The 27,863-nt window shown below is 37.3% G+C and overlaps 1 protein-coding gene across 3 annotated transcripts in view; it reads left to right on the top strand.

The window, feature by feature from the left end:
* Positions 1-7,344: 7,344 nt before the first annotated feature.
* DENND1B (DENN domain containing 1B) overlaps positions 7,345-27,863 on the top strand; it is a 250,313-nt gene continuing 229,794 nt past the window's right edge. For 2 of the 3 annotated variants that reach the window (XM_026480715.4, XM_026480714.4), the window contains exons 1-2: positions 8,045-8,166; positions 10,286-10,350. In XM_026480715.4, the coding sequence (XP_026336500.1) occupies positions 8,150-8,166; positions 10,286-10,350 (82 nt within the window). In that variant the 5' untranslated portion in view covers positions 8,045-8,149. Of the gene's footprint in view, positions 7,502-8,044; positions 8,167-10,285; positions 10,351-16,487; positions 16,569-27,863 lie in introns of those variants that run through there. The other variant, XM_057314807.1, reaches the window with a different exon arrangement.

Raw genomic sequence — 27,863 nt, 5'->3', positions numbered from 1 at the left:
TATTTAAGAATTCATACCCGCTTATTCAAAGGGAAAGGGCAACACGTTTGTGTTAAAGAAAAAAAAATTAGGGAAGTAAATGGGTTGTGTGGTGATCAATGGTCTATGTCATCACCGAATAGGAATTAGTAGCTTCTATTTGGTAGTTTTCTTAAAGTAACCACAGTGAGAACACATTGTAATTACTATACACAGTGCACATACTAGTGTCATATGTTCCTGATCCGTAATTCGACCTGGAGGGAAGTAAAGGGAGGACCCAGGCAGTGGCTGTAATAGCAGATAGAAAGAGTGGTCAGTCCACACGGCGAGGTTCCACTAAGTTGCAAGCAGACTATCAGGCTTAGTCACGGGTCCAGATGCCTCCGACCCACTCCAGGCAAGTTCAGCTACCCTGATGGGCAGAGGAGACTACTGCAGTTGTGCATAGTGAATGAAGAAAAGGCAGGTACGACTGAGTCCTTCTTACAAAGCAAGCAAATTCCCAACAAACTAAGAAGACCTTTGACAGTTTCATTCTGCTGCTCCTTTCCCAGAAAAGATTACATACAGAGGTTTTCTTAGCAAATACTTGCCTATGTCTTGGATCTGACATTAGAGACAACAGCAGAGAGATAAGATGACATCCCATACTTCCAAAGCCCAGAAGACCTCTCAGTCCTTGTTTATTTTTATCTTGACCTTGTTTGCAATAATAAAAAAGGGGGCGTGGTCAAATATTTTGAAGTTTTGAATCTCTGCTTATCATTCTAAGGATCTGTTGTGGAATTGTACCTTTTAACCTGGTATTTGACTGAGTTCTATGCTGGCATGTAATGTTTTACTCTGCCCCCTGTCCCCCTATAATCGATCAGATTTAAGTACATGTAATGTTTACCTAGTTATTTTCTTATATTTTAGGAAAGTAGAACTTGGCATACAGGAATGTGTTTGTTTTTTTCTTTTTACAGGAATTTGTTTTGATCATTTCTCTATTTATATTAGGATTAGGGTTGCTTATAGGGTTATTGATTTTGTTGGACTACCAATGTCATATTAGATGCCTTTATATGTTTCCTTCCAGTAAATTCTAATGTTGTGGCTCATTGGATGTGATTACGCATTCTCTTGAGAGTAGTAAATGGGTGTGAGTGGAATTGCCATATGGTAAAGATGTTTTTATTTATGTGGAGTGTCTGGTGGGTGGGGTTAGGAGATTCTTCCCCAGGCACTGACACAGGCTTACACAAACACTGCTCTGCTTCTTGTAACCCAAGTGAGGCTCCTCAAGGAGTCCATGAAGAAAATTTGTCTCCTGTGATTATAGTCTGTGGGTGATAGTCTGCTTCAGGTATTCTTTTTTCTTAACTCCAGGACTATTTTAAGTTTTCCAATGTCTGGGAGTTGTCAAGATAAAGATAAAGATGAACTAGCAGAAGCTGGTCAGAGGTAAGAGAATTTGATTATATAATTTTGGGCAAATCACCTGAAATACAGGGGAAAGAGAGTATCTTTGCTGTATTATTTTTGAGAATTTTACTATCCTTTTTGCTAAAAGTTTAGCAGCAAAAGAAACAAATATCATTTTCCACTTGAATTTTATAAATATTTGGATATGTTCAGATTTGGTAACAAAGATGTTAAGACTAATCTGAGTCTTTTTGTCTCCAAAACTGGAAGACATTTTTTCTTAGAGTTAGCTTTCAAATTAACATTGAATGCTAACTTCATAGGTCATGAATTGTGACAGAAACAGGGGAAGCGTACTTTCTGGAAAGATATTGCTCCCAAATAATCTCTTCTACCATCTCTCTATTTGAAAGTACTTCATATGTCATTTTGTAGTAGAATTTCACCTTCAGATTCAAATTCATATGTTGCTGCTAAGTATAAAAATAATAATATTTTTGGAGAATGTTCTTCTTAACAATACTATCTCAGTTGATACTAAAAGGCAGTTCCTGCTAAAATATTTTCAAGATGGTTTTCTAAGGACTTCAAGAAAATTTGACTTATATGTACTTTACATAAAGAATTTTTATCCTATAATAAATGAAGATGGTGATACTATTAATAACATTAATAGGAGGCAATACAGAGTTAGATTCTAGGAAATGTCTCATTTGGATACATGCTGACTATAACTCAGGAGGGGACTGTGTCTAAAAGTTTATTTCTAAGTTAAATATTTAGAACTCAAAACCTTGATATAAGCTCATGAGTCTAGTTAAGTTTTATTGAAGTTGAAACATTATTAACAGTATTATATAAAAAATACCATTCTACAGTTTACAATACTGTTTTCTCGTTCCACACTCCAAAGAGGGAAGGAGCTATCAGGGCAGGTACTCCTGGGTATTAGTGACTTTTCATTTCTGTCTAAGGCAAATTTCCACATGGATACATTGTACAAATGGATGAGGGTTAGGAGACCAGGAGTTACCTTTATGGTTATCCCAGTACATTGGGAAGGACAGGTGTCTCACTAAAGGCACTGAACTTAGATTTCCCCCACACCATTAGTATATACAAATATATTATTCAGGGACGATTTGGGTATGGCTTAAGCAAGTTGGATATTATTAGTTAGATAAAAAGTTCTTACTAGTATATATTATATGACAGTATATTAAAAACTAGGCAATCACAATGTCTTGTCAAAACTTCTATTGAAATTAATTAAAAATTTACTATTAAATACTTTAAAATTACTAAATGCATTCAAGAGTAGTCAAGGAAATAAGGAATACTTGGTGGTAGTGTGTGTGGGGGGTGCAGGTTGGGAATAAGTAAAAGTAGCCCCCAGAGCCACTGTTCATCTTGAAGGTATTTGTTAAGCTAGATGAGCTTGAGCACCTGTTATTACAGCCTCATGGGACTTGAGGACCTTCCTAATGTGGGGGGTTCAAAAAGATGCCCTCATAACCTGGCATTCCAAAGGGATTCGAGTGAAACTGATTGTCTTAAACACTGGAGCAGAATTGGAGGTGGAAGGAGAAGAATCTTTAAGGATTCATAACTATAAGCCAGATCTCACATGGGTGGTTTGAAAAATTTCAAGTTGAGAATGTAGTATGAAAGGGCCCTGACTGGGTAGTGACACCCTCCCCCACCCCCGACATCTACCAACAGTAAATGAATATTCTTTCAAGAGAACTCCTCTTTTCAGATCTCACTACATTTCCACATATAAAACTCCAAGGATCAGGCAAGATAAAAAGAAATCACCAAACAGGAAAAAAAAAAAAAAAAAAGAGAGAGACTGTAAGTAAGCACCAGCAGAAGAAAATCAGATAGTAGAATCAGACTCACAGATGCTTCAGATATTGGATTTATCAGAAATAGAACTGAAAATCTGTATGTTAAATATATATTAAGGAATTAAGGAAATCTGTATGTTAAACACATATTAAGGAATTAAGGAGAGGCTTAACATATGAATGAAGAGAAAGTAGATTTAAAATAACCAACAGAACTTTAGAAATGAAAATCATATACATTAAAAACTAAATGGATAGCTTTAACAGAAGATGTAACAGCCACAGAAAGAATTAATGAACAGAAAGATATCTGCAAAATTATCCAGAATTCAGCCTAGGAAGATTAAAAAAAAAAAAAAAAAAGGAAGAAACTATGAAAGAAATGTTAACAAATTTTGAGGGTAAATGAGAATGTATATACAGTAAGAGTCCCAGAAGGAAGGGGAGAGAGAATGGAGTTCAGAATTTTCCAGGACTGATGAAAGTCAGTTTTAAAAGTGTTTTAAAGGTCCATGTGCTGCCTGGGAGAAGGTTGACGGATTGATAAATTTGGAATTTAATCAGTTAAAATTTACCTGTTAAAATGTCTAGGATAACCACTAAATGAACAGGAGTAGAATATATAACTTCCAAACTAGAGTCTAGGAGGAGAAGTGGCAGCATAAAAACAGTCAATAATTCCAAAGAAGGCAATGGTGAATGCAAACAACAACAACACAGATCAGAAGAAAACAAATGCCGTGCACAACATTAGATGACAGAAATAAATTTAAATATATCAGCAATCATAAAACATGCAATGATCTAAATGTTTGATCTAAGAGTCAAAGATTATTAGACTAGACTAAAAGTCAAAATTAATACTCGCTAGATAAATCTGAAATGTAATGACTTAGAAAATTTTCATGTAATAGAGTGAAAAGAGTTATACCAATGCTAGGCAAATACTAATCAGAAGAGAGCCATTTAAATGCTAAGGCAAAAGCATTATTAGAGTTAAAGAAAGTCACAACATAATGATAAATTTGCCAGGCAAATAAAACAATTATAAACTGCTTTGCAGATGATAACACAGGCCTCAACGACTTAAAACAAAAACTGATGGAACTATAAGGTGAGATAAACAAATCTGCCATCATATTAGGAAATTTTAAGTCATCTCTCCTACGAATGAATTGTGAAGCTGATGCAAATTCAGTAATAGAAGATACCAATAACAACCATAGTAATAGGAAATATCAATAACACAATCATAATACTTGATCAAGGCCTTTTGTTTGCTTGTTGTTTTGTTTTTCTTAGGAGCTGCAGCTTTCTAATTTAAAGTAAAACAAGTAAGTTTGGGGAGAATGAAGTTTCCCATTGTGGTCACTGAAGTTCTGAATTACTTTTGGTTAAGTTGATCCATTTAGTTTAGAAATGCACTGAAGAGAGACAACAGTTTTTAAACATAAAACCGTGAGGGTCTCAGTAATTGAGGGGGGACCCACTACTCTCAAAGCATTTTGATGAGTGGGATTCCATATTTTAGAGGTTTTTCTAGAGCAAAGAGAAAAATTCCTAAACAGCACAGTTTCAACAGGAACATCCTAGTTCCAGAAGGAATCAAAGCAAAGGCCATCACAGTTCTACCAGGAACAGTCTGGTTCTGAAAAGGAATTGGACTGAAGGTAGCACACTTCTAATGGGCACAGTTCCACTAGAAACAATCTGGTTCTGAAAAGGAGTCAGACCAAAGAACAAACAAGTACTCTCAGAAAGGATAGGCCTTAAAAATAGAACCTGAATAAAACCTGGAGAGCCCAAACACAAAGAGAGCGGAGCTCTAAATCCAGGAAGAAACTTACCCTCGATCTCCAGGGCTCGCAAGAAAGCAACGGGCCCAACTGACTCTGTGGCATCTGTTTGCTCACCAACCTCAGAGTTGCTGAGGGTCTTCTCTGGATCCCACTTCTGATCACCAAAGTAATGTTAACCTTAAAAATAAAACTGTCAGTTATTTTTCCAGCAAAAATGGGTTTATTTGGGAATTGCAGAGAATTGCAATTTGGGGCAAGCAAGCTATGGCAAAACCATAGGCAAGTTCTGCTCAAGGACATATTTTTAGAACACCTTGCCCAAGACCTGCTGAACATACACTCTTTCTGAAAACATACAAAGAATTTAAAATGAGCTTAAAACATTGAAAAAGACTACTAGTTTATAGTTCTTTGGCATATAGTTCTATGTTCTTTGGTAACAATGTAGACCATGTTCTTTGACTATGTGGTCCTGAAAAATGTTAGTATCAGTTGTCAAACAGGAAATATTACTGCTGAAATATGATCTTGTGAAGATATAGTATCAGCTTGAAGGCTTGCGCTTTGCACACTTCTCTATCAGTCATATCGGAAGTTCCATATGAAGTGAGCATTGCTAAAATAATACTACTGGCTTCATGAAACATATCACCAAAATAAGTGTACAAAAAGATTCCTTTTTTAGTAATTTTTAACAAATAATGCAAATTGTGTCCAACTGTGTTCCTACTCCTTTTACCTCAATAATATCAGAATAGATAAATGGAACTCCTCATCATGGTCAGCCTAAGAGCTGGCTTAAAATGATTTGCTTTGTGTGTGCATATGCAGTGTTTTCCCTTCATGTACTTAAGAAAAATTAAAAAAAATAACATTTTATATTATGCAGGGGTAGGACTGTCACTTAAATCCCAACAAATAGATAGGGAAAACAATTGTATTAATATTTCCTTACCACGATCAAATACTCCTGATATAGGCATCCCGGGTACGTTTCCTTTTCTTGGGAAAAGTATTAATTATAATGAAAGGAGAAGTTTGAGAAATTTAGTAACACTTGGAACAGAAGTGGTTTTCAGTCTACAGAATTTTTGTCAAGGCTTTGGACTATGGTAAGTTCTTAGGTAGAAAAAAGCTTTATTTGGGAAATAAATTATGTGGTATAGATTGCCTAATTGTGAAACTGAAATCCACAGAATAATTTCTTAAAAGATCACACAATGTGCAATACTTTTAAACTTGAATATCACATTGTTCATGTGATATACAAGTAATAATTCCCATTTTACAAATCTAGGAACCGAGAAACTGAAGTGTCTCACCCCAAACCAAGCTATGACAGCACATCATGCTTAAATCTAATATTTTTGTTTCCCTCTTATGTCCTGACCTTATTTTTGACTATCAGGTCTGTGTCTATGAAATATATTTCATTTTGTTGATCAAGTAATCCCTACCTTTGGCAAGAACATTTAAGATCTGCGTAACTGAATTTAATGTTAGGTTTTTGTTTCTGAATTCTTTATTTAATTCCCAAGACTCCTTGTATGACTTTTATGTCTCATTACTCATACTCTACTCATACCACATTTGGTTTCCTCTCATCATCTTACCTTTTGCATGAATAAAGTCTGAAGCAACCCCTATATGGATGAAAAACACTGGGGCCATGTGTCTGGGGTGGTAACGTTCGTCAGAAAAGCCTTCTCCAGAAGATCTCTGTGTAAAGTCCCATCCTGGACAATCTTTTTAAATATGCATTATGAGACTTTTTCTACATCTCTTCTCAGTAGATCCTAGATACAAGGCAGCAGAATACGGAGAGGCAGTACGTGGTAGAAGTAGATATCAGCATCAAGTAGACCCCTTCTGAAATCCAGCTTTCCCATCACCTACTGGATTACCTTGGCCTGTTTCTTCATCTATAAAAATGCTGATGCAAGTATCCATCCCATTGCGTTATGGCAAGTACTGTGACAACGCATATAACCTGCTTAACAGGTACTTTAGTGCCCTGTAAATTTTAGCTTTGTATACTGGCCCCTCTCACCCTCAGTTGTGCCCTCCACGAGCCTCCTAGACTGCAGTTCTGTGAGGCCTGCCGCTTGGAGAATGTGTCCAAAGTCAGTCTTTGGTAGCTGCGGTGCTGTGGTATAAGAACGTCTGGCTTCCATATGTGCAGGCAAGCGGAGCGCTACCATTTTGCTACTTGACAAGGCTATTTAGCAGGTGCACATGTCTGAACATTCCTGAATCAGGAGGGGGGCAGCTCTGGATTTCAGAGAGCAGTAACCAGGCCACAGCTGGAGTGAGGCAGGAGCCAGGAGCATCAACTTGAGCTCCGAAAGCGCAGTCTGCAGCGAAATGAAACGCCCCCAAACGACGCAGGTTCTAGCAAACAATACCTATTAATTAGCGATCCAATTCCGTGTGCATATGGTGTGGAAAATACTGCAAATCGAGGTACTATTTCAATTACTTTGCTTTTTGGGTGGGTTGTAGCCCTGGAGCCTGGACTGGACCCAGAAAGGAAGTCGGCTGGTCCAGGGCTGAGGACACAGGGGGCACCTTGCGTTCCTGGCTCAGTTACAAAGTGGTACGTGGGCCATCCGGGCAGACACTTGCGCTCCCCTCGACCCTCTGGCCACTCTGGGAGCGGGGACCCCGCCCAGGCTCCTCCTCAGGCTCCCGCCCGCGGGCCGCACGGCCCAGGTGAGGCCGCCAGGAGCGCCCCCGCGCGCCCCTTCCCCCTCCCGGCGACTTCCTGGTTTGCAGAAGGTGCAGGAGTCGCTGCGGGCGGCCCCGGTAGCAGGAACTGAGAGGCCCCAGCCTCGGAGGCGGCGGGGGAGGCGGCCGGCGAAGACGGGGGCGGCGGTCGCGCCACCGCTGTTGCTGCTGCTGTCACAAAAAGGCTCTGGGGGGTGGGGTGGGAGGCGGGGAAGCGCCGGGGGCGCCGCCGACATGGGCCCGCCGCCGCCGCCGCTGTGAGTAGCCTCCTTCCCCGCGGGGCGGCCAGCGTGGGCGGGGGCGGCGCGACCCTCCCAGTGCCGGGCAGTGGGCTTCCAGGCCGGCGCGGGGGCGGGACGGACAGCCCCACACCGACATGTAACCATGGACTGCAGGACCAAGTGAGTGGGGGTCGCGGGCGGGCGGGCGGGAGGGGGGGCGTCCCGCGGCGGCCGGCCCCCCAGACGGCGACTTTGGCCCGGCCCCCCGTGCGCGGCCGGCAGGCGGGACAGCGCTAGGCCGCAAAGCCTGCCCGGCCCCGCGTCCCCGGCCCGGCGGGGTCGGCGCCGCTCCTCCGGGAGCTGCCGGCAGCGCTGCGTCGACGCCCGCATCTCTAGGTAGTGGAGGAGGCCCGGCGGTTCTTGCCACCACCCGCTGTGGGTTTCTTGTTCCTCCCGGAGTGTGGCAGACGTGACTGTCGGTTGTCTGTGTCTTGCTGGTGTCCGGGAGGGCGTCAGCGTTGAGGTTAAGCGGTTATTATTTTTTAAAGTATTTCCCTAACGTGAAGATAACCGTTTCATTTTTAAGTGTAGTTATCAGTTTCCCAGATGTTTTCTTCCAATTTTTCTTATAAAATTAAATTGGCCTCTGATAGGTGTTTACATAGGCACTGGGTGTATGCATGGTGCCTGCAAAATGGTATCCAATTAGATCGTGTTTTTATGTGTCTGCATCAATGGATATTTTTCATTATAAGATTAATTATGTAAAAAGCAATTTGAGTAAGTGTGGTGATTTGTTTTGGGTCTTAGAGGTGTGAGTTTTGTGTGTGTGTGTGTGTGTGTGTGTGTGTTTTTCCTGAAACTTACTTTGCAAAGAATTTCTCCTTCCCTTAACACCCTTTTCACACCCCCCCCAGTTTAAAATAATGAATACTGTGTATATTTGTATTAGTGTGAAAGGCTTGTAAAATTTCACAATATAATTGAATCGTTTAATTTTTACACCTAAGAGATTCCAAAAATATCCAAAAATATTAGGAAAATGGGAAAATTATTTTCTTCAGTGTTTGACGTGGGGGGCAGGGTAAGTTATTTTAAAAGTATACTTTTTGACATTAATTGGATTGTGAGGGAGGAGGTCACCTAAATCCATATTATTTCCACTGAAACAAGTTAATAGTAGGAGGGCTGAGGAAATGTATATTTGCAAATTAATTTATATAGCTTGTCGCTTCCTGTGATTCTAGATTCTTGTAATAAATTTAGAAAAATGAATGTTTATTTAGAAGCCAAAACTGGCATTCTTTATTAAAGGAGGTACATATTTAAAACAGCCAATGTACAAAGACACTAAGGTCTCCTTCGCAGGAATAACAGATAGATTAACACTTTGGTCACGTGGACATTGTGGTATCAGATTTTGCTTGATCTTTTATCTTCTAGCAGAAAGAGATTAAAACAGAACTGTTAAAGTGTGTCTCAGTAGGTTTCAGTTTGCTTTTTTGAAATTAAACCAGTTAATTGGTTGAATGTGTGAGAAGTTAACAAAGAAGTGGAAAACTTCTGAATGAAGCAAAGCAAAAACTACTGTTCCTAGTGGGAAAATCTAGTATCAAGGTAGATGTCTATTTCTAATTTCTCTAAAGATAATTGACATAAAACAAGGTTTTTGTTGTTGTTGTTGCCTTGGAGTTTATGTACAGTTTGCTGCTCTAAACTGCTTTGCAGTAATTACATTTCAAGAGAAGCATATGCGAAGTGTCAAATTTAGGAGCATTAGAACTGTTTTATGGTGGTCTAGAATGTGTCACGTGGAACCAGGTATTCATCATTTACACTTATACTGCAAGTCCTTAAAAAAAAAAAAAAAAGCCTGAGAACCTGCTGGCCAGCTTTCTTGGCAAGAAAAGGTAGAAATACTTAGGAGCATACTGGCTTTCCAATTTTGATTCAATAGGATAAAGTCAATGCCTCACATTTATATAGCACTTAATACTTTATAAAATACTTCCACATACATTAGTTGATTTATAATCCTCACAACTATTCTTTGAAGTGAGCAAGGCACTTTATAGGTGAGAAAACAGGCTCAGAGGTTAGATGTTTGCCCCAGGTCTCAGAACTCCTAAGCCCCTTACATTACTGAACTGGGAAAAAACTGTTCTTTTCTACATTGTGCTCATATAGTTACATAGAATACATTGCAACAAGAAGATGATTAGTTTGTTGTGTTAAAATATAAACTCTGCAGAGGTGCTTATTTGTCACAGGAAATAAAACAAAATTCTTTTTCTTTTAGGGAAAATCCAGAAAGAACCTTTGACTTGGTATTGAAAGTGAAATGTCATGCCTCTGAAAATGAAGGTATGTGTGTTTTGTTCATTCTTAAAATAACAGTCTATCAAAACAAGTGTTCGTGTTGTAGACTGCTAGAACATGATACTATCAGGATAATAATAGTACTAAATGTATATTTAGCATCTAGTGTCTTGAGGTGCTGTTAATAAAGTAGATGGTGGATTTTTGCCATGAGGTCGTAGAAACCATGAGGATTATCCGTGCAGCTGAAATTTCAGGTGTACGTTAGGGCCGTATAACTTAGAACTCAGCTTTATCATTTGTTGATAGAGTGATGGTTAGTTTTGGCGGTAGGGCACACCTTTGCATTTTCTTTCATTTGCTTTTGAAACCTTAGTTCCTTTTTTTAAACATTAGTGAAAATCTCTTGCCAGTACAATGGGAGCCACACCAATTCCCTTTTAATGTTTCCGGAATGCAGAATGCAGATTGAGGGGTGCCTGGGTGGTTCAGTCGTTAAGCGTCTGCCTTCCGCTCAGGGCGTGATCCTGGCGTTCTGGGATCGAGCCCCACATCATGTTCCTCCAGTGGGAACCTGCTTCTTCCTCTCCCACTCCCCCTGCTTGTGTTCCCTCTCTCGCTGGCTGTCTCTGTCTCTGTCGAATAAATAAATAAAATCTTAAAAAAAAAAAAAATCTTAAAAAAAAAAAAGAATGCAGATCGAGTAGCCTCTTCTGTTGGATTTACTCCAGTAGCAAAGCACTTTCAGAGAGAGGTAAATAATGGTGTGACATCACTTGGAAGGGTTTCACCTGTCAGTTCTATATAATTTCCTGAAAAGATGAGGACACTTTTGTCAGTTTTTCCCCCACTTTTGTCGTATATAGTTTGTGTGCATCAGGGGGAGGTGTGGTGGAAAGGAATAAGGGCTGTCTCTTCTTGCTTATTTCCTTTTTGATGTGTCCTTGTGTGATATGTTTTCATGGATATTTCCAGTGTGTGATTTCACTTGCCGTGTACTTAGATGCTAGATAACATGGTGATTAAGCGTGGGATTTTATGGAGACTAGTTGTCCATTCTAAAGACTTGGTGGAAAGTCTGCTGACACTCTTAGCTCCAGAAACTGGCCAGCAATTATATGCTTTTAAGCAATTTGGAGCTGCACACCTTAAAATAGAGGAGCCCAACCCAGCTTGTGGTAAAATGGGCATGGCTAATTTTAGGTAGGAAGTCACGCATGTTCCTGACTCTACCAGCCCTGCCTGTTGTATTTCTGACCTGTTCCAACTATAGCCTGTGATCAGGTTTGTCCCCAGGCAGGGAGTGGTCCTAGGTTGTAGGGAGCTTTTTCCAATTAAGGTTATCTTTTGTTGTCCTATATGTATTAAAGTTGGCCTGTTTACATTCTTTCCAGGCCTAACCAAATTCTCTTTGAAGACTCAGATGGATACATTATTTTTTCAGCTCCAATTTAAATCTGTTCTTTAGTGTATTTATGGTATGAATAAATCTTCAGAATGCCTATACTATAACATTAGCTAAGGTGGGTGAATTAATGCTCACCTGATGTGTTTGTAAAACAGGCTAAATTCCTTTAGAAAACACGATTTCTCTGTAATTTAAAATGCATGCTAAAGCAATTTTGATTGCTTTAGCGATCGATCTACTTTATATAACACCCAGTCTGTACATGGATCAGATTGTGACCTTCCCATAAAAACTTCTGAAACTTTACGCCTTCCTTCCTTTGCCCTTTTTCATTTTTAGGAACTAGTTATTCCAGTTTTTATCTCCTACTTGTGCTCTTCTTTTATTACTTTCTTGCCCTTTTGCTGTTGTTATTGTTTAAATCACTACTCATTAGAAACATCTTCATGTGTATTTTAATAGTTTATCTGCACAGTGAAGTTGGGTATATAACAAATGGTTAAAAGAAACACTTCAGCCTCTCTATAGGTTACAATTAATCCATTCTACCCATGTAGTCCATTAATAATGACTTATGGGTAACAAATTCTCAAGATTTCTAATAAAGCTAAAGTCAACTGTATAAGAAGCATAAACAACTTTTCTTCTTTTAGTTGTGACTTAAATAGTATAAATACGACTAATACTTTAGGGTCTAACAAGTTACACCTTTTTGAGCTTTAAATTTTCTGTCAAATTGAGAGTTTGATGTTTCTAAATGTTTTTATTAATTTTCAAATTTATTGATAAATATTAAAGGGAAACAGTTCAGAAATTATTAAAGAGAGTTACTGGAATATTCCTATTTAACTGTCAATAAAACCTATTTATTTTAATCAGTCTGATATGAGTATCAGTTTGTTTAAAGTAGGATAGATTTTGTTTTTGCTAACATTTCAAATGAACATGGATAACATTCTTATATAGTAATAAACCCGGAAAACAAAATATGTAAACTAGGGTGTTTTGGGGCACAAATATAAAACCAATTTAAGTAATGATGAAACTTAATAGTTTATATAAGAGGAAGTCTAAAAGTAGGTCATCAAAGATCCAGGTTCTTTCTGCATCTCAGCTCTGCCACTCATAGTAATTGGTATCACTGGAGGAAGATTTAGATTCCTTGTGGTTATAGGAACTCGACTTTCTCTTTTATGACCTTGGGGGTGACAGACACTGGCTTTTCATGGCACTCTGTTTAGAGCTAGAAAATTTCTTTCCCCAGAATCTTCCAGAACTTTGGATCCCAGTGGCCTAAGTTGGCAAGGGCCTAAACATTCCTAAAATAATCATTGGTGAGGTAGTGGTAGAGGGGTGAATGGCAAGATTATTATGATTGATTATTATTAAACAACTGGCAAAGAATAGACATTGGGAAATCAATTTAAATGCTTTCTGCATTTCTCAAATATTGGTTTAGTTTTTATTTTTTTGGCTTTTATTTGAGAGAGAGAGAGCACGCATGAGCGGGGTGGGGGGGGTGTGGGGACAGAGGGAGAGGGCCCCCTAGATCATGACCTGAGCCCAAGGCAGACGGTTAACTGACTGAGCTACCCAGGTGCCCCTACTGGTTTATTTTTTGAAGACTATCTGTTTGATCCAATAGAAAATACCATGTTCAGGATAAATTTGGTTTATGCTAAGACTGATGATATTACATTAAGATATTTGGCATGTTTCTCTTGTTCACTTTCTAAGAGAGCTTCTAAATTCTTTCATTTATCCTGTGTAGTTTACTTCATAAATGTCTTTAGAGACAAATTATTATTTAATTAAGTTTCAATTGGTGTTTTGAAGTGGTATTAGTTGAAATCAAATGCTGATCTATTGCTATTTGGACTTGTTTCAAAGACAGTACATTGCTTTTTTGAAAACAGCACACTTTAGAACACTGGGAAATAGTTTCATATGGAGGGCCCCACCAATTAAAAATATGGCCATGAGGGTGGTTGGTTGTGTCTTCCTCTCGTGTTCCCTTGTGTCAGTAGAACTGGTTGTGATGGTGTCTGACAGACTGGTTGGCCCCTATTTTTACGGATGTCTCCCTGGTGGGACAACGTCCCTAGTAACTTCTGCTACAACTATCCAAGAGTGAAGTGCCAAAATTTAGATCTTAATACTCTTCCTGGTAGATTTCCAAGGGAATTGCTGTGGTCACTCTTTCTTTGCTGTCTTTCATGCTTCCCAGCAGTCAGAGAAGTTAGAGCCAGCAGTGCTGGCCTCTCCTCAATTCTGATGGCAGAAGTTACAGTTACCACACTGCCCCTGTGTTCCCCGATGTGGTTCAGGACTTCAGGGAACTGAAAAGTAACCCTTCCTCAATACAAGGCCGACGATGCCACCTCTTCGGGTTTTTCTTTCAGGCAGTGGCTTTGGTGCTGTAGCTTTCTCTTTTCTATTTTGTTGATCCCTTGCCTCTAGTGGTAGTAGTGCTAGTAATAGTAGCATTAGCAGCAGCAGCACGATGCTACTGCTTCCATAGCACCTTGTGCTGTGCTCAATTCTAGCTCTGGTATGTGGACTGTTTAAATCCCCCAAACATCCTACAAGATAGGAAATGTTTATCTTCATTTTGCACGTGAAGAAACTGAAGCACAGAGAAATGAAGAAGCTTGCCCAAAGTAGTCTAGCTCCAGAGTCTGTATTTTAATCTATTGTTTTTAAATAGATTTAATCTAACTTTAAAAGTCTGCTGTATTGCCTCTCATTGTGTAGTGGCCTCGAATCAGCTCGATATAGGCTGCGTTGTTACCTTGTGAGGAAATATTAGAGTTTAAACTATATGTGGTGCAGGTCTATGTATTTTTAATTTTTTAAATGTATTTTTACTTTTTTTCATTTTTTTAAATTTTATTACGTTATGTTAGTCACTATACAGGTACATGAATTTTTATTTTTATTTTTATTTTATTTTATTTTTTAAAGATTTTATTTATTTATTTGACAGAGATAGAGACAGCCAGCGAGAGAGGGAACACAAGCAGGGGGAGCGAGAGAGGAAGAAGCAGGCTCATAGCGGAGGAGCCTGATGTGGGGCTCGATCCCATAACGCCGGGATCACGCCCTGAGCCGAAGGCAGACGCTTAACCGCTATGCCACCCAGGTGCCCCAAGTACATGTATTTTTAAATAGGAATGCAGTGGGGCGCCTGGGTGGCTCAGTCGTTAAGTGTCTACCTTCAGCTCAGGTCATGATCCCGGCGTTCTGGGATCGAGCCCCGCATCCGGCTCCCTGCTCAGTGGGAAGCCTGCTTCTCCCTCTCCCGCTCCCCCTGCTTGTGTTCCCTTTCTCGCTGCCTCTCTCTCTGTCAGATAAATAAATAAAATCTTAAAAAAAAAAAAGGAATGCAGTGTCTTCTCTGAAATTAATGAATCAAGGGTAATTCCACATTAAAAAAATTACTGAACTTTTTCCCTGTGGTTATCGATGCTGGCTCAGTATATCCCCCGTCCCCACTCACTACTCATCTTTTTTAGGATTTATATCTCTGTGTTTAGTGAATCCATGATCTAACAGTCCTAGCTATTTATTTGTAGTTTTCAACACATCTTTATTAGGTCTTGTTTTCTTTATTCCTGTCTCTTTATGTAGAATAATTTCTCTTGGGAACAAATCCTCCTTTGCTACTGACTTTCCACTTTTATAAACTCATCCAACCCAGTATCAAGTTATCCACCTTTCTGATCTTCAGCTATGTTAATAGCTTAACTGCCTCTTACTCTTTTCTTTTTTTTTTTTTAAAGATTTTATTTATTTATGTGACAGAGAGACAGCCAGCGAGAGAGGGAACACAGCAGGCGAGTGAGAGAGGAAGAAGCAGGCTCCCAGCAGAGGAGCCCGATGTGGGACTCGATCCCGGAACACCGGGATCACGCCCTGAGCCGAAGGCAGACGCTTTAATGACTGCACTACCCAGGCGCCCCTCTTACTCTTTTCTTAAATCAGAACTCGAGGCCAAAGAATCCTAACTTAGTCAGTAACCTCCATGCCTGGCACAAGAAAGGGTATTTCTAGGCTTGCTTTTGCATTTGATAGTTTTTGTCTCTAAGGATACTTTTTACACAGAATCTACAGCATTTTGCTTCTGCCTGTATTTTAGCACTTACTGTTCTTGTAGATATGTCTGATATAGTAATATGTAGACATATAGCTAGGTCTAAATGTCTGTTTACCCTGCTTAAAATAAATTCTTTAAGAAATGGGCCATGACTTATTAATTCATATCCTTAGAGAAAAGCTTAGCATGGTATCTGGCATGTTTAGTGAATATTTACAGAATGAATAATAGAAATTGGACCTAGCATAGTGCCAACCACTGGTCAAATAAATGATCAGGTTAATTCACTGAGAGCTGCTTGTTGTAGAACTGATCTGAAGTGTGCGCTGATGTGACAGGAGCAGGGACAATAGAAATATATATGACCATATGTGTCTTGGGCCAGTGGGCTTGTTTAGGGATACTCTGTGCTTAAGCTCTTCCCATTCAGGACCCACCTTTCTGTCTTCTCACATCACAAGGTTTATTGGGACAGTTGCTATATATGTATGTTTTGCAGTCTACCTTAAAACCCATTTGTACCCATCCACACATACCAAAAACCCAATAAAAAGGCTAACATTTAGAAAGTGGAATTGATGAATTATACATAGAATAAAATGATTTAGTAGACTTTACGTATTGCCCAACACGGAAGAAAAATCTGAGTCAAATGCAGTTACCATGTTTTTGTTCTAGCTGTGTGTTCCTTACAGAGCTCTTTCTGAGTCCCTCTCAATCTAGATGCAAGTGGATAAATTGGAGCCGTCATGACTGAAGGTATTAGCTTTTTATTGTAGATTTTTGAAGCAAGCGAAACTTTTATTTTTCATACTTGCTAACCAGGAACAAAACTTAATGTGGTTTTTTAGAACCATACCTTTGAGATATGTCATTTTTGGTTTTATAAAAGAAGATAGTTAAGAATAGCTGTACTTTTATATTTGGCTTTGGAACATTATGTGCTCCCTGACATAGCTGCCTGCAAGTCTAAGAAGCCAATCAAATGTCAATGCCCAGTGTTTGTTGGTTAATACTTTGATAGGGATGCTGCAGAGTTTATATTTTACTAGCTTGATTAGGACTTGTCTCATTAGGGTACTTTTATTTGTTCACATGTTCTTTAGTTTTGCTGATTTAATCCAAGGTCACTTCTTGATTTTTAATGTTGATGATTCCCACGGTTACCTGGGGGGGTGGGTGGCACCTCTGCTGCTGCTCTCCTCACAGTGGTGTGCTGTTGGACTGGTGCTTGGGCTCCGCTGTGTGGCCACAATGCCACAGGTTTGTTCAGGTTTTTTCCTTGGAACATTCTTGTTTCCTTGACCTTCAAGGTAGTATGTTCCTAATATTCTTTTGATAATATTCTCTCATTTGGTGGATTTTCTTATGCTCAAATAATATCCCTCTTCCTTTTCCTCCAGATTTTTATTTTTGGTTGGCAATGTACAAGACAATAATTTACTTTTTAAAATATACATTTTAAAGCATATATACAATATTAGCAATAGGCATTTTGGGGGTCCTTTAAGCAGGCAGCCATAGTTTTATTTAAAATAACAATGAAAACCAAAGGCGTTAAGTGTGAAGTATGTTCTCAATCAATTCCAGAAGAATCTTTTTTCCCTGGAAATACTTTTTAATATTTAACATTCAGAAATTTTTTCCAGTTTCAAACTCTTCAGCTTATGCTCAGGTAATATTATCCAAACTAGAAGAGATTTTTTTACTTGAAGATTTTTAAAAATATTTTTTTTTACTTGAACCAGAAAGCATTAGTGATAGCTTTGAGAAACTTCTGAAATACTGTGGTGTTCCTATATTGTTAAGTTGAATGGTTTTCCTGTTGTTGTATTTATTTTGGACATAGTTAGACTTTTAGTTTATATAAATTAAGTATAAGTTGATTTATTCCAGGTAGTGATTTAATTTTATTTGTAGGAAAGGGTCTCTTGTTTCACATTTCTATGGTGGTTCAGCCATTTTTGCTTTGTGGGAACTTGCCAAAAGTGCTCCTCAATTGATTTTTATAGGTATTTAGGAAGTTGGTACTACTTGGGGTCTTTGGGCACATTGCAGAAGAGAACAGTGGAATAATAGAACTGGAAATTTCCTTAAAGAGCACCTAGTACAACCTAGTAGAGGGGACTTGACTTTGATGGATCTTAGAATTCCTGCAGCCCCTCTGCTGTGACCCTGCAGGTGCCATTGTCCTCATGCTGTCCTGTGAATGCATAAAGATGTTCACTTTGAGTGTCAAACAGGTCTTCTCCACGACAGGCACACTAGTTTTAAAGCTCCCCCTCTCTCACTCCTCTTCAAATAACAATTTCTTTAAGTAGGTGGTGTTACTTAATGCATTTATCTGACTAAAGTAATTCACAGTGAAGTGTGAACAACTGATAGACAGCCCTCAAGGGAGCATTTTAATTTTAAAGAAAGCCTTGTAAAGTTGAATTAATTAAAAAGATACAGTTTGCTATAGTGGAAAGATCTCTGAACTAAAGATCAGATGTACCTCTGTTAGTTTCTAGTTAGGTTTTTACCATTTCTTCCCCCATCTGAATTGACATTCCATTCGTAGTTTATGATTAATAGCTTTAATAAGTGTGTAAAGTGTATTTATGTATTCAGTGAATTTCATTAAGATAGTTTTTGTTTGTTTATAAGTTTTCAATTAATAAAGCTATGGCATTATGGTTATAAAACCTTATTTATTGATTTATTTTTTTTCTGATTCGGCTTCCAGCTGAATGTTTTACAGAAATAGAAATAAAAATTGCTTTTTAGTATTTATAGTACGTCAGTAAATGTGCTCAGAGCTTACATTTCCAATTTATCTTCATGACAACCATATGCAGTAGGAGCTGTAAACCTTTTCATGAAGATGCGGAAATGGAAGCACAGAAAGGTTAAGTAGCTTTCCCACGGCTCTAAGAGGTGGGATTGGTATTGGAACCTGTTTTTCTGATTCTAGAGCCTGAACTCAACCATTACACTGTGCTGTCTTTAAAACACGATAGTCATCCTTTTCTAATAGCATTGAAATTTTTCTCAGCAATTTTTGAAAGCTACCCATTTAGGAAATCCTTGGCTAATTCTAGGCTTGACCAGAGTTGTTGTGATACTAGTTTTTAGTAGACATCAAAAGGTGACTAATGGGAAGAAGAGCGTAAACACATAATAAGATATTCAGCCCTCTATCATTCATTCATTGAATATTTCTGAGTGTCAAGCACAGATGAAAAGCAGTTAAAAAGATGACGTTCTCAGAGTTTCAAATCAGTGATTATAATAGTGTAGGAAGGGCTGTTTGAGAGGTTGCACTGTGTAGCACTGAGTCTGAAGAGGGCACCTAACTCAGCTCTGGGGGGCATGGGGGACAGTGGGAGAGAGGGCAGAGGGGAGAGTCAGGGGTAGTCCTGAGGTGATAGAGGGAGAGACCATTAGATACTATCTTGTCTGCTCTCAGATGGGTACCAGGCTGTTATCTTTTTCTGAAGTTGGTTGGGAGTTTAACTTCATATTCAAAATCTGGTATGAATAACTAAAAGTAAAGAATATATTGCTTTTAGTATAAACATTTATATCTAATGAAGATGGTGAAGAAGCACTCTCTACTACAGTGTAATCTGCCCTGGCAGATTAGGTTGTTCGGGTTTGGTTTTGTTTACTCAGAACCTAAAACAGCGTCTGACCTAAGGTGTGTGTTTAGTGACTTACTGAGTTGTTGAAGCACTATTTTCCAAGGTATTGAAATGGCTTTTAAAGAAAAGGAATGGAAATTGTAAAGGGTATTGAGACTTTAACTTACTGTTAAATTCATCTTTTCTCTAGAAGTATAACAACCATTGAACAGATGAAATAAAAGTGAAGCTACGGAAGTAAAAGATATAAAAAGAAGTTGCTGAGTAATAATCCTTTTGATATCTGTCTTGTGGCAGTTATATTTTGTCTTGAACTTGGTCTTTATCGCCCTGACTTATGCCAACCACTGGATTTTAGGTTTTTGAGGACAGTACTTCTTTGGATCTCTTGTAGATTTTCAGGAAAATGCGTCTTCCATATGATATTCAATAAGTACTTTTTAAGTTTTACTCTGTTATTAAAGTAAAATTAATAAAAGTTTGCACTGTATTTTTAATACCTATTTTAGATTTCTTAAATCTTAAAAAAACTTCAAAAGAACTTTGAAAGGCTGTAGATTTTTATATCACAAGCAATAGATGCTGTATTTAAAACATTCTTTTTTTTTTTTTAAAAGAACTCTGTTGATAAACCACAAACTATGTAGCTTAGTAAGCAGAACTGGTAAAGATCAGATAGAGCCTTTTCCTCTTTCAGTTCCTTCTTATTTATCACTTGAATCTGAAAATAAAGTATAGAGCTATCAGTTTAGTACATCTGATGGTCTTCTGCAAATTTGTAAGTGTCCAGAAATTAGTCATTTCAAAAATAATTTGTCTTAGTTTGGTAGCAGAAATGCACCAAGCATAAGGATGTGTGTAGTATTCAAATTTATCATTAATTAAAATTAAACTGTCCTTTAAAATGTCACCTGGGTGATTGTAAAATTTGCCTTCTTTTTAATTTTAGTTAAAAGATTATTTGAAATAACTTATGAATTTGTATAGAAAACATTGGTTGAAATGAAACCCAAATAAGTTCAGGTGTGTTTTAATACGGTAGAGCCCTGTATGTCCTCAGGGTCTATGCATTTAAAGTACAGTTGCTATGAAATAAACCTCTGTTTATTTCATAAATAAGTGGTTCAGAAAGGATTCTTAAATGGCTTTTTGTTTTTTGTTTTTCGAGATTCCAGTGTGTTTTGGATATGATATTTGGAAGAGGAAGTTGGTATTTTTTTTCCCTTGGAAGAGGAAGTTGTTTAATATTTGGGGAATTTTTTTCAAGGTCTTGGTCACTGTTACTCTTTCATATAAGCTAAAACTGTTTTAACACTTATAAGCAATTAATGAGGTTAATTATTTGATTTTGAGAGAATAATGTGTTATCTCTTTTTATTTTGTCCTTATTTCTACAGAGAATGTGAGAACTAAATTTTGAAGTTATAGTTTTGCTGTAAAATGTGTGATTTTGGTAATAAATATCTGCAAAATAATTATTGACAATAAGGGTAACACAATTTCATCAGGATTATATATTGGTTGTATTTGCTGTGTATGGGTTTCGATATGTTATTGAGGAAATAGTAAGCTGAGAATTTTTATGTACAAAAATAATAGTTTCCAAATTCTTAATGGTTACTGTTGTGTTGCAGTGACAATGTTCACTCTAAAAAGTGGGAATACTAAAATTGAATACTAGTTTGAATTGAGAGTTTTTATTTGTAAATATTTACTTCATTTTTGGCTTAATAGTTGAAGATATAAATGAATCTTCAATACTTTATCTGTGTCATTGTCCTAAATTTGGCCTTTGAGGCTGATGTAGCGGTCCAAAATTCTTTATAAAGCCATTATGAAATCCATTTACTTATGGTTTACTTGATTTGGGAATTTATAAGATCTTTTTGGCAATTTTTTTTACTCATTTCCCTCAGTTATTATCCAGATTGGCAATGACCACTTTTTTTTTAATAGATGGATATGGAAAGAAGAGAGATGGCCCTCATATCAAAATTTCTACTTTAAACCTTGTATCTTATACTACTACTTTCTTACTTGTAAGATATCCAAAATGGTGGTCAAAGTATTGAAAATGAAGTTACTGAATACTTCTGAATTGCCTTCTAAATCATCATAGTAAGACTAAATTATGTTTAGCATGTTTTATAGTTTATATTTTTATGGTATTTTCACTCTTTGCAAGTCTATGATTTCTGTTATGTTTAGTATGTATGACAGATTTAATATATATGATTTATATTTCCTTTAAAACATACTTTTAAATATGACTAGAATTTTACCTATTTAGATATGACTGAATTTAATTTGGTCAAAACACAAAAATTATTTATATGTTGTTAATAAGGGACTTGACAGTACTTATTCTAAGTTAAAACTCTGCATTAAAAGCTAGGGTTGAAAGAGAATAGATGATGAGTGGCTTTTGCTTGATTTATGCTTTGGAAGAGATGACTAAGCTAGAGCTCAGTGCTCTTTAAGAGCTATCTTCCTCCCACACAGATATTTTTAACCCAGAAGCACAGAGTGTTGAATCTTCTGCAACTAGGGAAAGACTAAAGACGATTTTACACTTCTGGTATCTGTAACTAGCAAATTGCCCCAGTGAAGGTCTGCTACCTGTTTTGCACCACCTCATACCATCTGCACGGAAGTGTTAAATTTTGGAGTTTGTATTTTTGCCTTGTTTCACTTTTACTCTTTGGTGTATTTGGTGTTTACTTTTCTTTCATTAGATATTTAATGTTTTTATATTTTTTAACTGTTTTATCTTATTCTTTAGCTTTTACTTTTCATTGTACTTTGCTGCTTTTCCTATTTTACATTAATTTCTTTGGTTTTTAAGAAGTCTATTGTTTAAAAATATTTAATGAGATATTTCGTTGGAAAAAGTTCTGCTCTTTCTTATATAGAGTGTCCTTTAAATCCTTTTTCTTTTTCTAATGAGGAGACAAGGAAAGCTAGAAGAGGAGGGTGAATATAGGCATACCTCAGAGATATTGTGGGTTCTGTTCACACCACTGTAATAAAGCAAATATCGCAAAAAAGTAAGTCAAATGAAATTTTTGGTTCCCCAGTGGATATAAAAGTTATGTTTACCCTAGACTGTATTCTGTTAAGTGTGCAATAGCATTGTCTAAAAATCAATGTATATGCCTTACCTAAAAAACATTGCTAAAAAACGCTAACCATCATTTGAACTTTTAGGGAGTCATAATCTTTTTGCTGGTGGAGGGTCTTGCACAGATGTTGATGGCTGCTGACTGATCAGGGTGGTGGTTGCTGCAGGTTGGGGTGGCTGTGGCATTTCTTAAAATAAAACAAGTGTTGTTGCTGTAGTGATTGACTCTTCCTTTCACTAAGGATTTCCCTTGTAGTGTGATGCTGTTTGATTGCACTTTACCTACAAAACTTCTTTCAAAATTGGAGTGAATCCTCTCAAATTCTCCTGCTTTATCAACTACGTTTATATAATATCCTTTGTTGTCCTGATATCCCAATGTCCTAATATCCTAAATCCTTTATTGTCATTCAGCAATCTCAGTCTTCATAGCATCTTCACCAGGAGTAGATTCCATCTCAGGAAACCACTTTCTTTCCTCATCTATAAGAAGCAACTCCTCATCCATTAAAGCTTTATCATGAGATTGAAGCAGTTTAGTCCCTTCAGGCTTCATTTCTAATTCTAGTTCTCTTGCTATTTCTACCACATTTGCAGTTACTTATTCCACTGAAGTCTTGAACCCCCTCAATGTCATCCATGAGAGTTGGAATCACCTTCTTCCAATCTCCTGTGATGTTTTGACTTCTTTACATGAATTGTGAATGTCCTTAATGGCAACTAGAATAGTGAGCTGAACTCTTCCCAGAAGGTTTTCACCTTACTTTGTGCAGATTAGAGGAATCACGTTATATGTCATCTATAAGCCTTATGAAATGTATTTCTTAAATAATGAGACTTGAAAGTAAAAAAAAATTACTTTTTGATCTATGGGCTGCAGAATGGATGTTGTGTTAGCAGGCATGAAAACAACACTGATCTTGTTGTACATCTTTGTCGGAGCTCTTAGTGACCAGGTGCATTGTCAGTGAGCATTAATATTTTGAAAGAAATCTTTTTCTGAGCAGAAGGTTTCAACAGTGGCTTAAACTATTCAGCAAATCATGCTGTAAACAGATGTGCTGTCGTCCAGGCTTCGTTGTTTCATTGATAACAGCACAGATAGCATAGATTTAGCATCATTCTTTAGAACCCTGGGATTTTCAGAATGGTAAATGAGCAGTGGCTTCAACTCAGTCACCAGCTACATTAACCCCTAACAAGAGAGTCAGTCTGTCCTTTGAAGCTATAAGCCAGGCATCGCCTTCTCTCTAACTAGGAAAGTCCTAGATGGCACCTCCTTCCTATAGAAGGCTGTTTCATCTGCATTGAAAATCTGGTGTATAGTGTAGCCCCCTTCATTAATTATGTCAGCGAGACCTTCTGGATCGCTTGCTGCAGCTTCTGCATCAGCACGTGCTGCTTCACCTCGCACTGTTATGTTATGGAGACTACTTGCCTTAAATCTTATGAATCAATCTCTGCTAGGTTCAAATTTTTCTTCTACAGCTTCCTCACCTCTCAGCCTTTATAGAATTGAAGTGAGTTAAGGCCTTGCTCTGGATTAGGCTTTTGCTTAAGGGAATGTTGTGGTTGGTGTGATCTAAAACTTTTTCTGTATCAGCAATAAGGCTGTTTTGCTTTATCATTTGTGTGTTCACTGGAATAGCATTTTTAATTTCCTTTAAGCACTTGTCCTTTGCATTCACAACTTGCTGTTTCGCTCAAGAGGCCTAGCTTTCAGCCTCTCTTGGCTTTCGACATGCCTTCCTCACTAAGCTTAATCATTTCTGGCTATTGATTTAAAGTGAGAGACATGTGACTCTCCCTTTCATTTAAACACCTAGCGGCCACTGTGGGGTTATTAACTGACCTGATTTCAATATTGTGTCTCAGGGAATTGGGAGGCCTAAGGATAAAGAGAGAAATGAGAGAATGGCCGGTTGGTAGAGCAGTCAGAACACATTCAACATTTACCGATTAAATTTGCTGGCTTATAAGGGAGCGGTTTGTGGTGCCTCAAAACAACGACTATAGTGACATCAAAGATCACTGATCACACAAATAAAATAAGGTATGCCTATATTATGCAAGGTAATTGTGGGAACTCTCAAAACTAATGCTTACTCTTTGATCGAATATGAACAAGGTAGTTAAATCTCTCTTTCAAGGTGAACAGAAATAAATGGGTTGATGACACGATTTTCTACAAGCCTAAAATCTGGAATCCTCTTATGCCTAAAACAGTGTCTTCCTTATAAACATCACAGTGGAGTGGAAAGATACTGGACTAAGAGTTGAAACACAGCTTTTGGTCCTGGCTTTACTACTTATTAGTTATGTAACTTGGTCAAGTCATTTAACTTCTATTTTACTTTTCACAGTTATAAAAAGTTTGCAATACATAGCTCAAGAATTGTTGTGAGAGTCAAATACAAAATGACATGAAAAGTTCTTTGTACTATAAAACACTATATAGATAAAAACTTCTATTTGGTTTCTATAGGGCTGTTGGTATTTAAAAAAAAAGGCATGATCAACAGAAATTAAGTGTTAGGGATGAACTTTCCTTCTGTTTTGGTGTATGTGATCAATCTGGAAGAAAGGAATGCTAAAGGAAGTTCTCATGGTAACTTCCAACTCCCCCATTTAATACTGCAGAAATGCCAGAAATAAGGAGGATGGAAGGTGATAATGTATTTTGGGCTGGTAAGTTAGTTTCACTTTTAAAGGGATGTTTAGCAGAGAATAAAAATCTGTGGCATTAAATCTGATGGTATTCATTTAAACGCTTGGTGGCATCTAGAGGGATTAAGCTCAATTTAGAAGTTGCAATGTGACTTTTCTTTGCACTGCTTTCTTCCAAATTTTTTACATGTACAAACTTCATCTGGGAAGTGGGAATTCCATATATGTGTAAAAATTTAAACTTATGAGAGTTAATATTGACAAGCTAGAAGGTAACCAGAATGGAAAAAAACTACGGGTTCACATGTTTGACAGGGTGTTAGTGAGAGGAGCTTAAGGGTAATGTTCTACAAGTGTAGCGTTCTCAGTGGAAATGCTACCAGTTGTGAAGTGTGTTGCAATTGATTATGAGTTCTGTGTAAACTGATAATAAGTACTGCAGTGTGTGAATGATTAGATGTTATAACAAATGCAAGGCCATCCATCCCAGTAATGACATGCTCTTACTTATTTGTATTCCTATATAACTTTCTTGAGTGAGTGTTAAAGGAATAATGTGGCTGTAGTTAGCACTAGAAATTGTATGCAAACCATGGGCTATTTTGTCAATGCTACAGAACAGAATAAGCCACTGATTGGATAAATAACTGATGATTGAAAATTACTCCAGTGTTAATTACTTGAAACATTTATTTAGATTTTTCAAAATCCAGATTATGTGTTAAAGAGTGAATTTTGACTATGAATGTTATCTTTTATGTGAATGGTAATAGATAAGACTGGAGAACCACTACACCATACACTAAATTAAAATCAGCAGTTAACCTTGAGGCAGGATTCTGTTATATCATTGATATAAATCTTTTTAAATAGATAATTTCATAAAGTTTATGAAGTTTACATTTTTAAAAACAAATTTATTTAAGATCATCCTGTATATTCCTGAGTTCTCAGTAGCAGTGTTTCTCAACTTTATTCATGTCACAACACAGAGAAAATGACAGTATTTGTATGGACATCTGCACAAATGGACTTCATGCAATGGTAAGGAGGTAGCTGGCCTGGAGACTCCTAGGGTTGACAGGATTATTATATTCTCACTCTTCTTAACCATTAGAGGGACACAGACTGGGATATTTTCTTTATAGTTGCTTTGGTGAGAAAAGAATCTGTTCTTTCATTCACTGTTTTTGTTCACTGCTGTTTGATGCTAACTAGAAAGGCAGAACTCTAATGTTAGGCTGAATTTAGAAGAATTTGATTGGAGTTCTAGCTTTGTATTAAGACTCGTAACCTCTCTGAGCTTCAGTTTGTCTTTAAAATGAGAACACTAGCAATCTTTCTCGTTCTACCATAAAGCTGTGATGATCAATGGAGAGAATAAAATATATGCATATGCTTTTAAACAGCGGTTATTATAATTTAAGCAAACTGTAAGTACCTCCCTTTCATAACGTGCAAGAAGAAATTATGGGATGCTTTTGATATGTACGTAGTATATATATGTGTGTGTGTGTATATATATATATATATATGTATATATATATAACCTATAATGATATAGTGTCTGTCAGTGAAGGCTTTTGACTCAAAGCTAGGAGAATAAATTGGAAGATTTAATAACTGTAGTTATTGTGGATTAATGAGGGATGTGTTATGTTTATTTAAGTATTTCTATTTTAGGCTAAGACCTAGCATATTCTTTTAGTAATAATTAATTCTAATTATGGATTCTGATAAATATTATAAACTTTTATATTCACCTATTTTAATGATTTTTTAAAAAATAAAAATGGAAATGAGTACTTCACACTTACTGAAAGTCTGGATATTCATACCATTTTTCCCCTAAATGATAATCAAAGCTAAATGTCTGATGGCAGCATATTTTAATTGCTGGAAAAACACCTAAGAATAAATAGCTTCTGGTATTGCAGACTAAAGCCACAAAATAGTGGTTATGTTAATTCTGTGCATCACAATTGACTTAGCAAAATATTCTTCTTAATCATGTTAGACTCTATGTTTAGGCTCATTCCTGGAACTTTTATTAAAATAAGTAGTCTGATACCATTGGTGAAGGCAAGGTTTTTGGTTTTTTATCATATATCCATAATGTTCTTATGGAATCGCAGTGGAGCCCCACACTATTGCTGGAGTGGGGCTGGCTGTTCTGATCATGTGACCAGTGTATGTAGCAGTCTTTGCCTAGCCAAGGGGCTATCAGTCTCTGTTGTTAACTGCAGATTTTCTCAAACTGGGGCCTTCAGATTCTTACGTTTGAGATACCCTGATCTCCAGAATAAGGTCTACATTTCAGTCTAGTATTCTAGGTCATCCGTGACCTGAGCTCAGAAGACGATTTTAGACTTCATTTTATTGTTCTACATCTCTCACGCTCAAACAAATCTTATGTGATCTTCCATTGTTTCCTTTATGTCTGGAGTCCCATTACCTTCCATTTCTAAATAGTCTACCTGTATCCATAATTAAAGCTCCGCTCACAAGTCTGCCTTTGTGATAATTATATTGGTCATCTCTAAATGCACATTAATGTATTAGGCCTACTATAACCAGGTTACACATTTTGTTTTAATGCAAATTGTTTAAAATTTGTATTTGTTTTAATGGCAGTTATTT

The sequence above is a fragment of the Ursus arctos genome, unplaced genomic scaffold (genome assembly GCF_023065955.2).
Source record: "Ursus arctos isolate Adak ecotype North America unplaced genomic scaffold, UrsArc2.0 scaffold_2, whole genome shotgun sequence".
In the NCBI taxonomy this organism is placed as follows: domain Eukaryota; kingdom Metazoa; phylum Chordata; class Mammalia; order Carnivora; family Ursidae; genus Ursus; species Ursus arctos.
The sequence above is the reverse complement of the archived record's forward strand: the minus strand, read 5'-3'. Positions and strand labels throughout refer to the sequence as shown.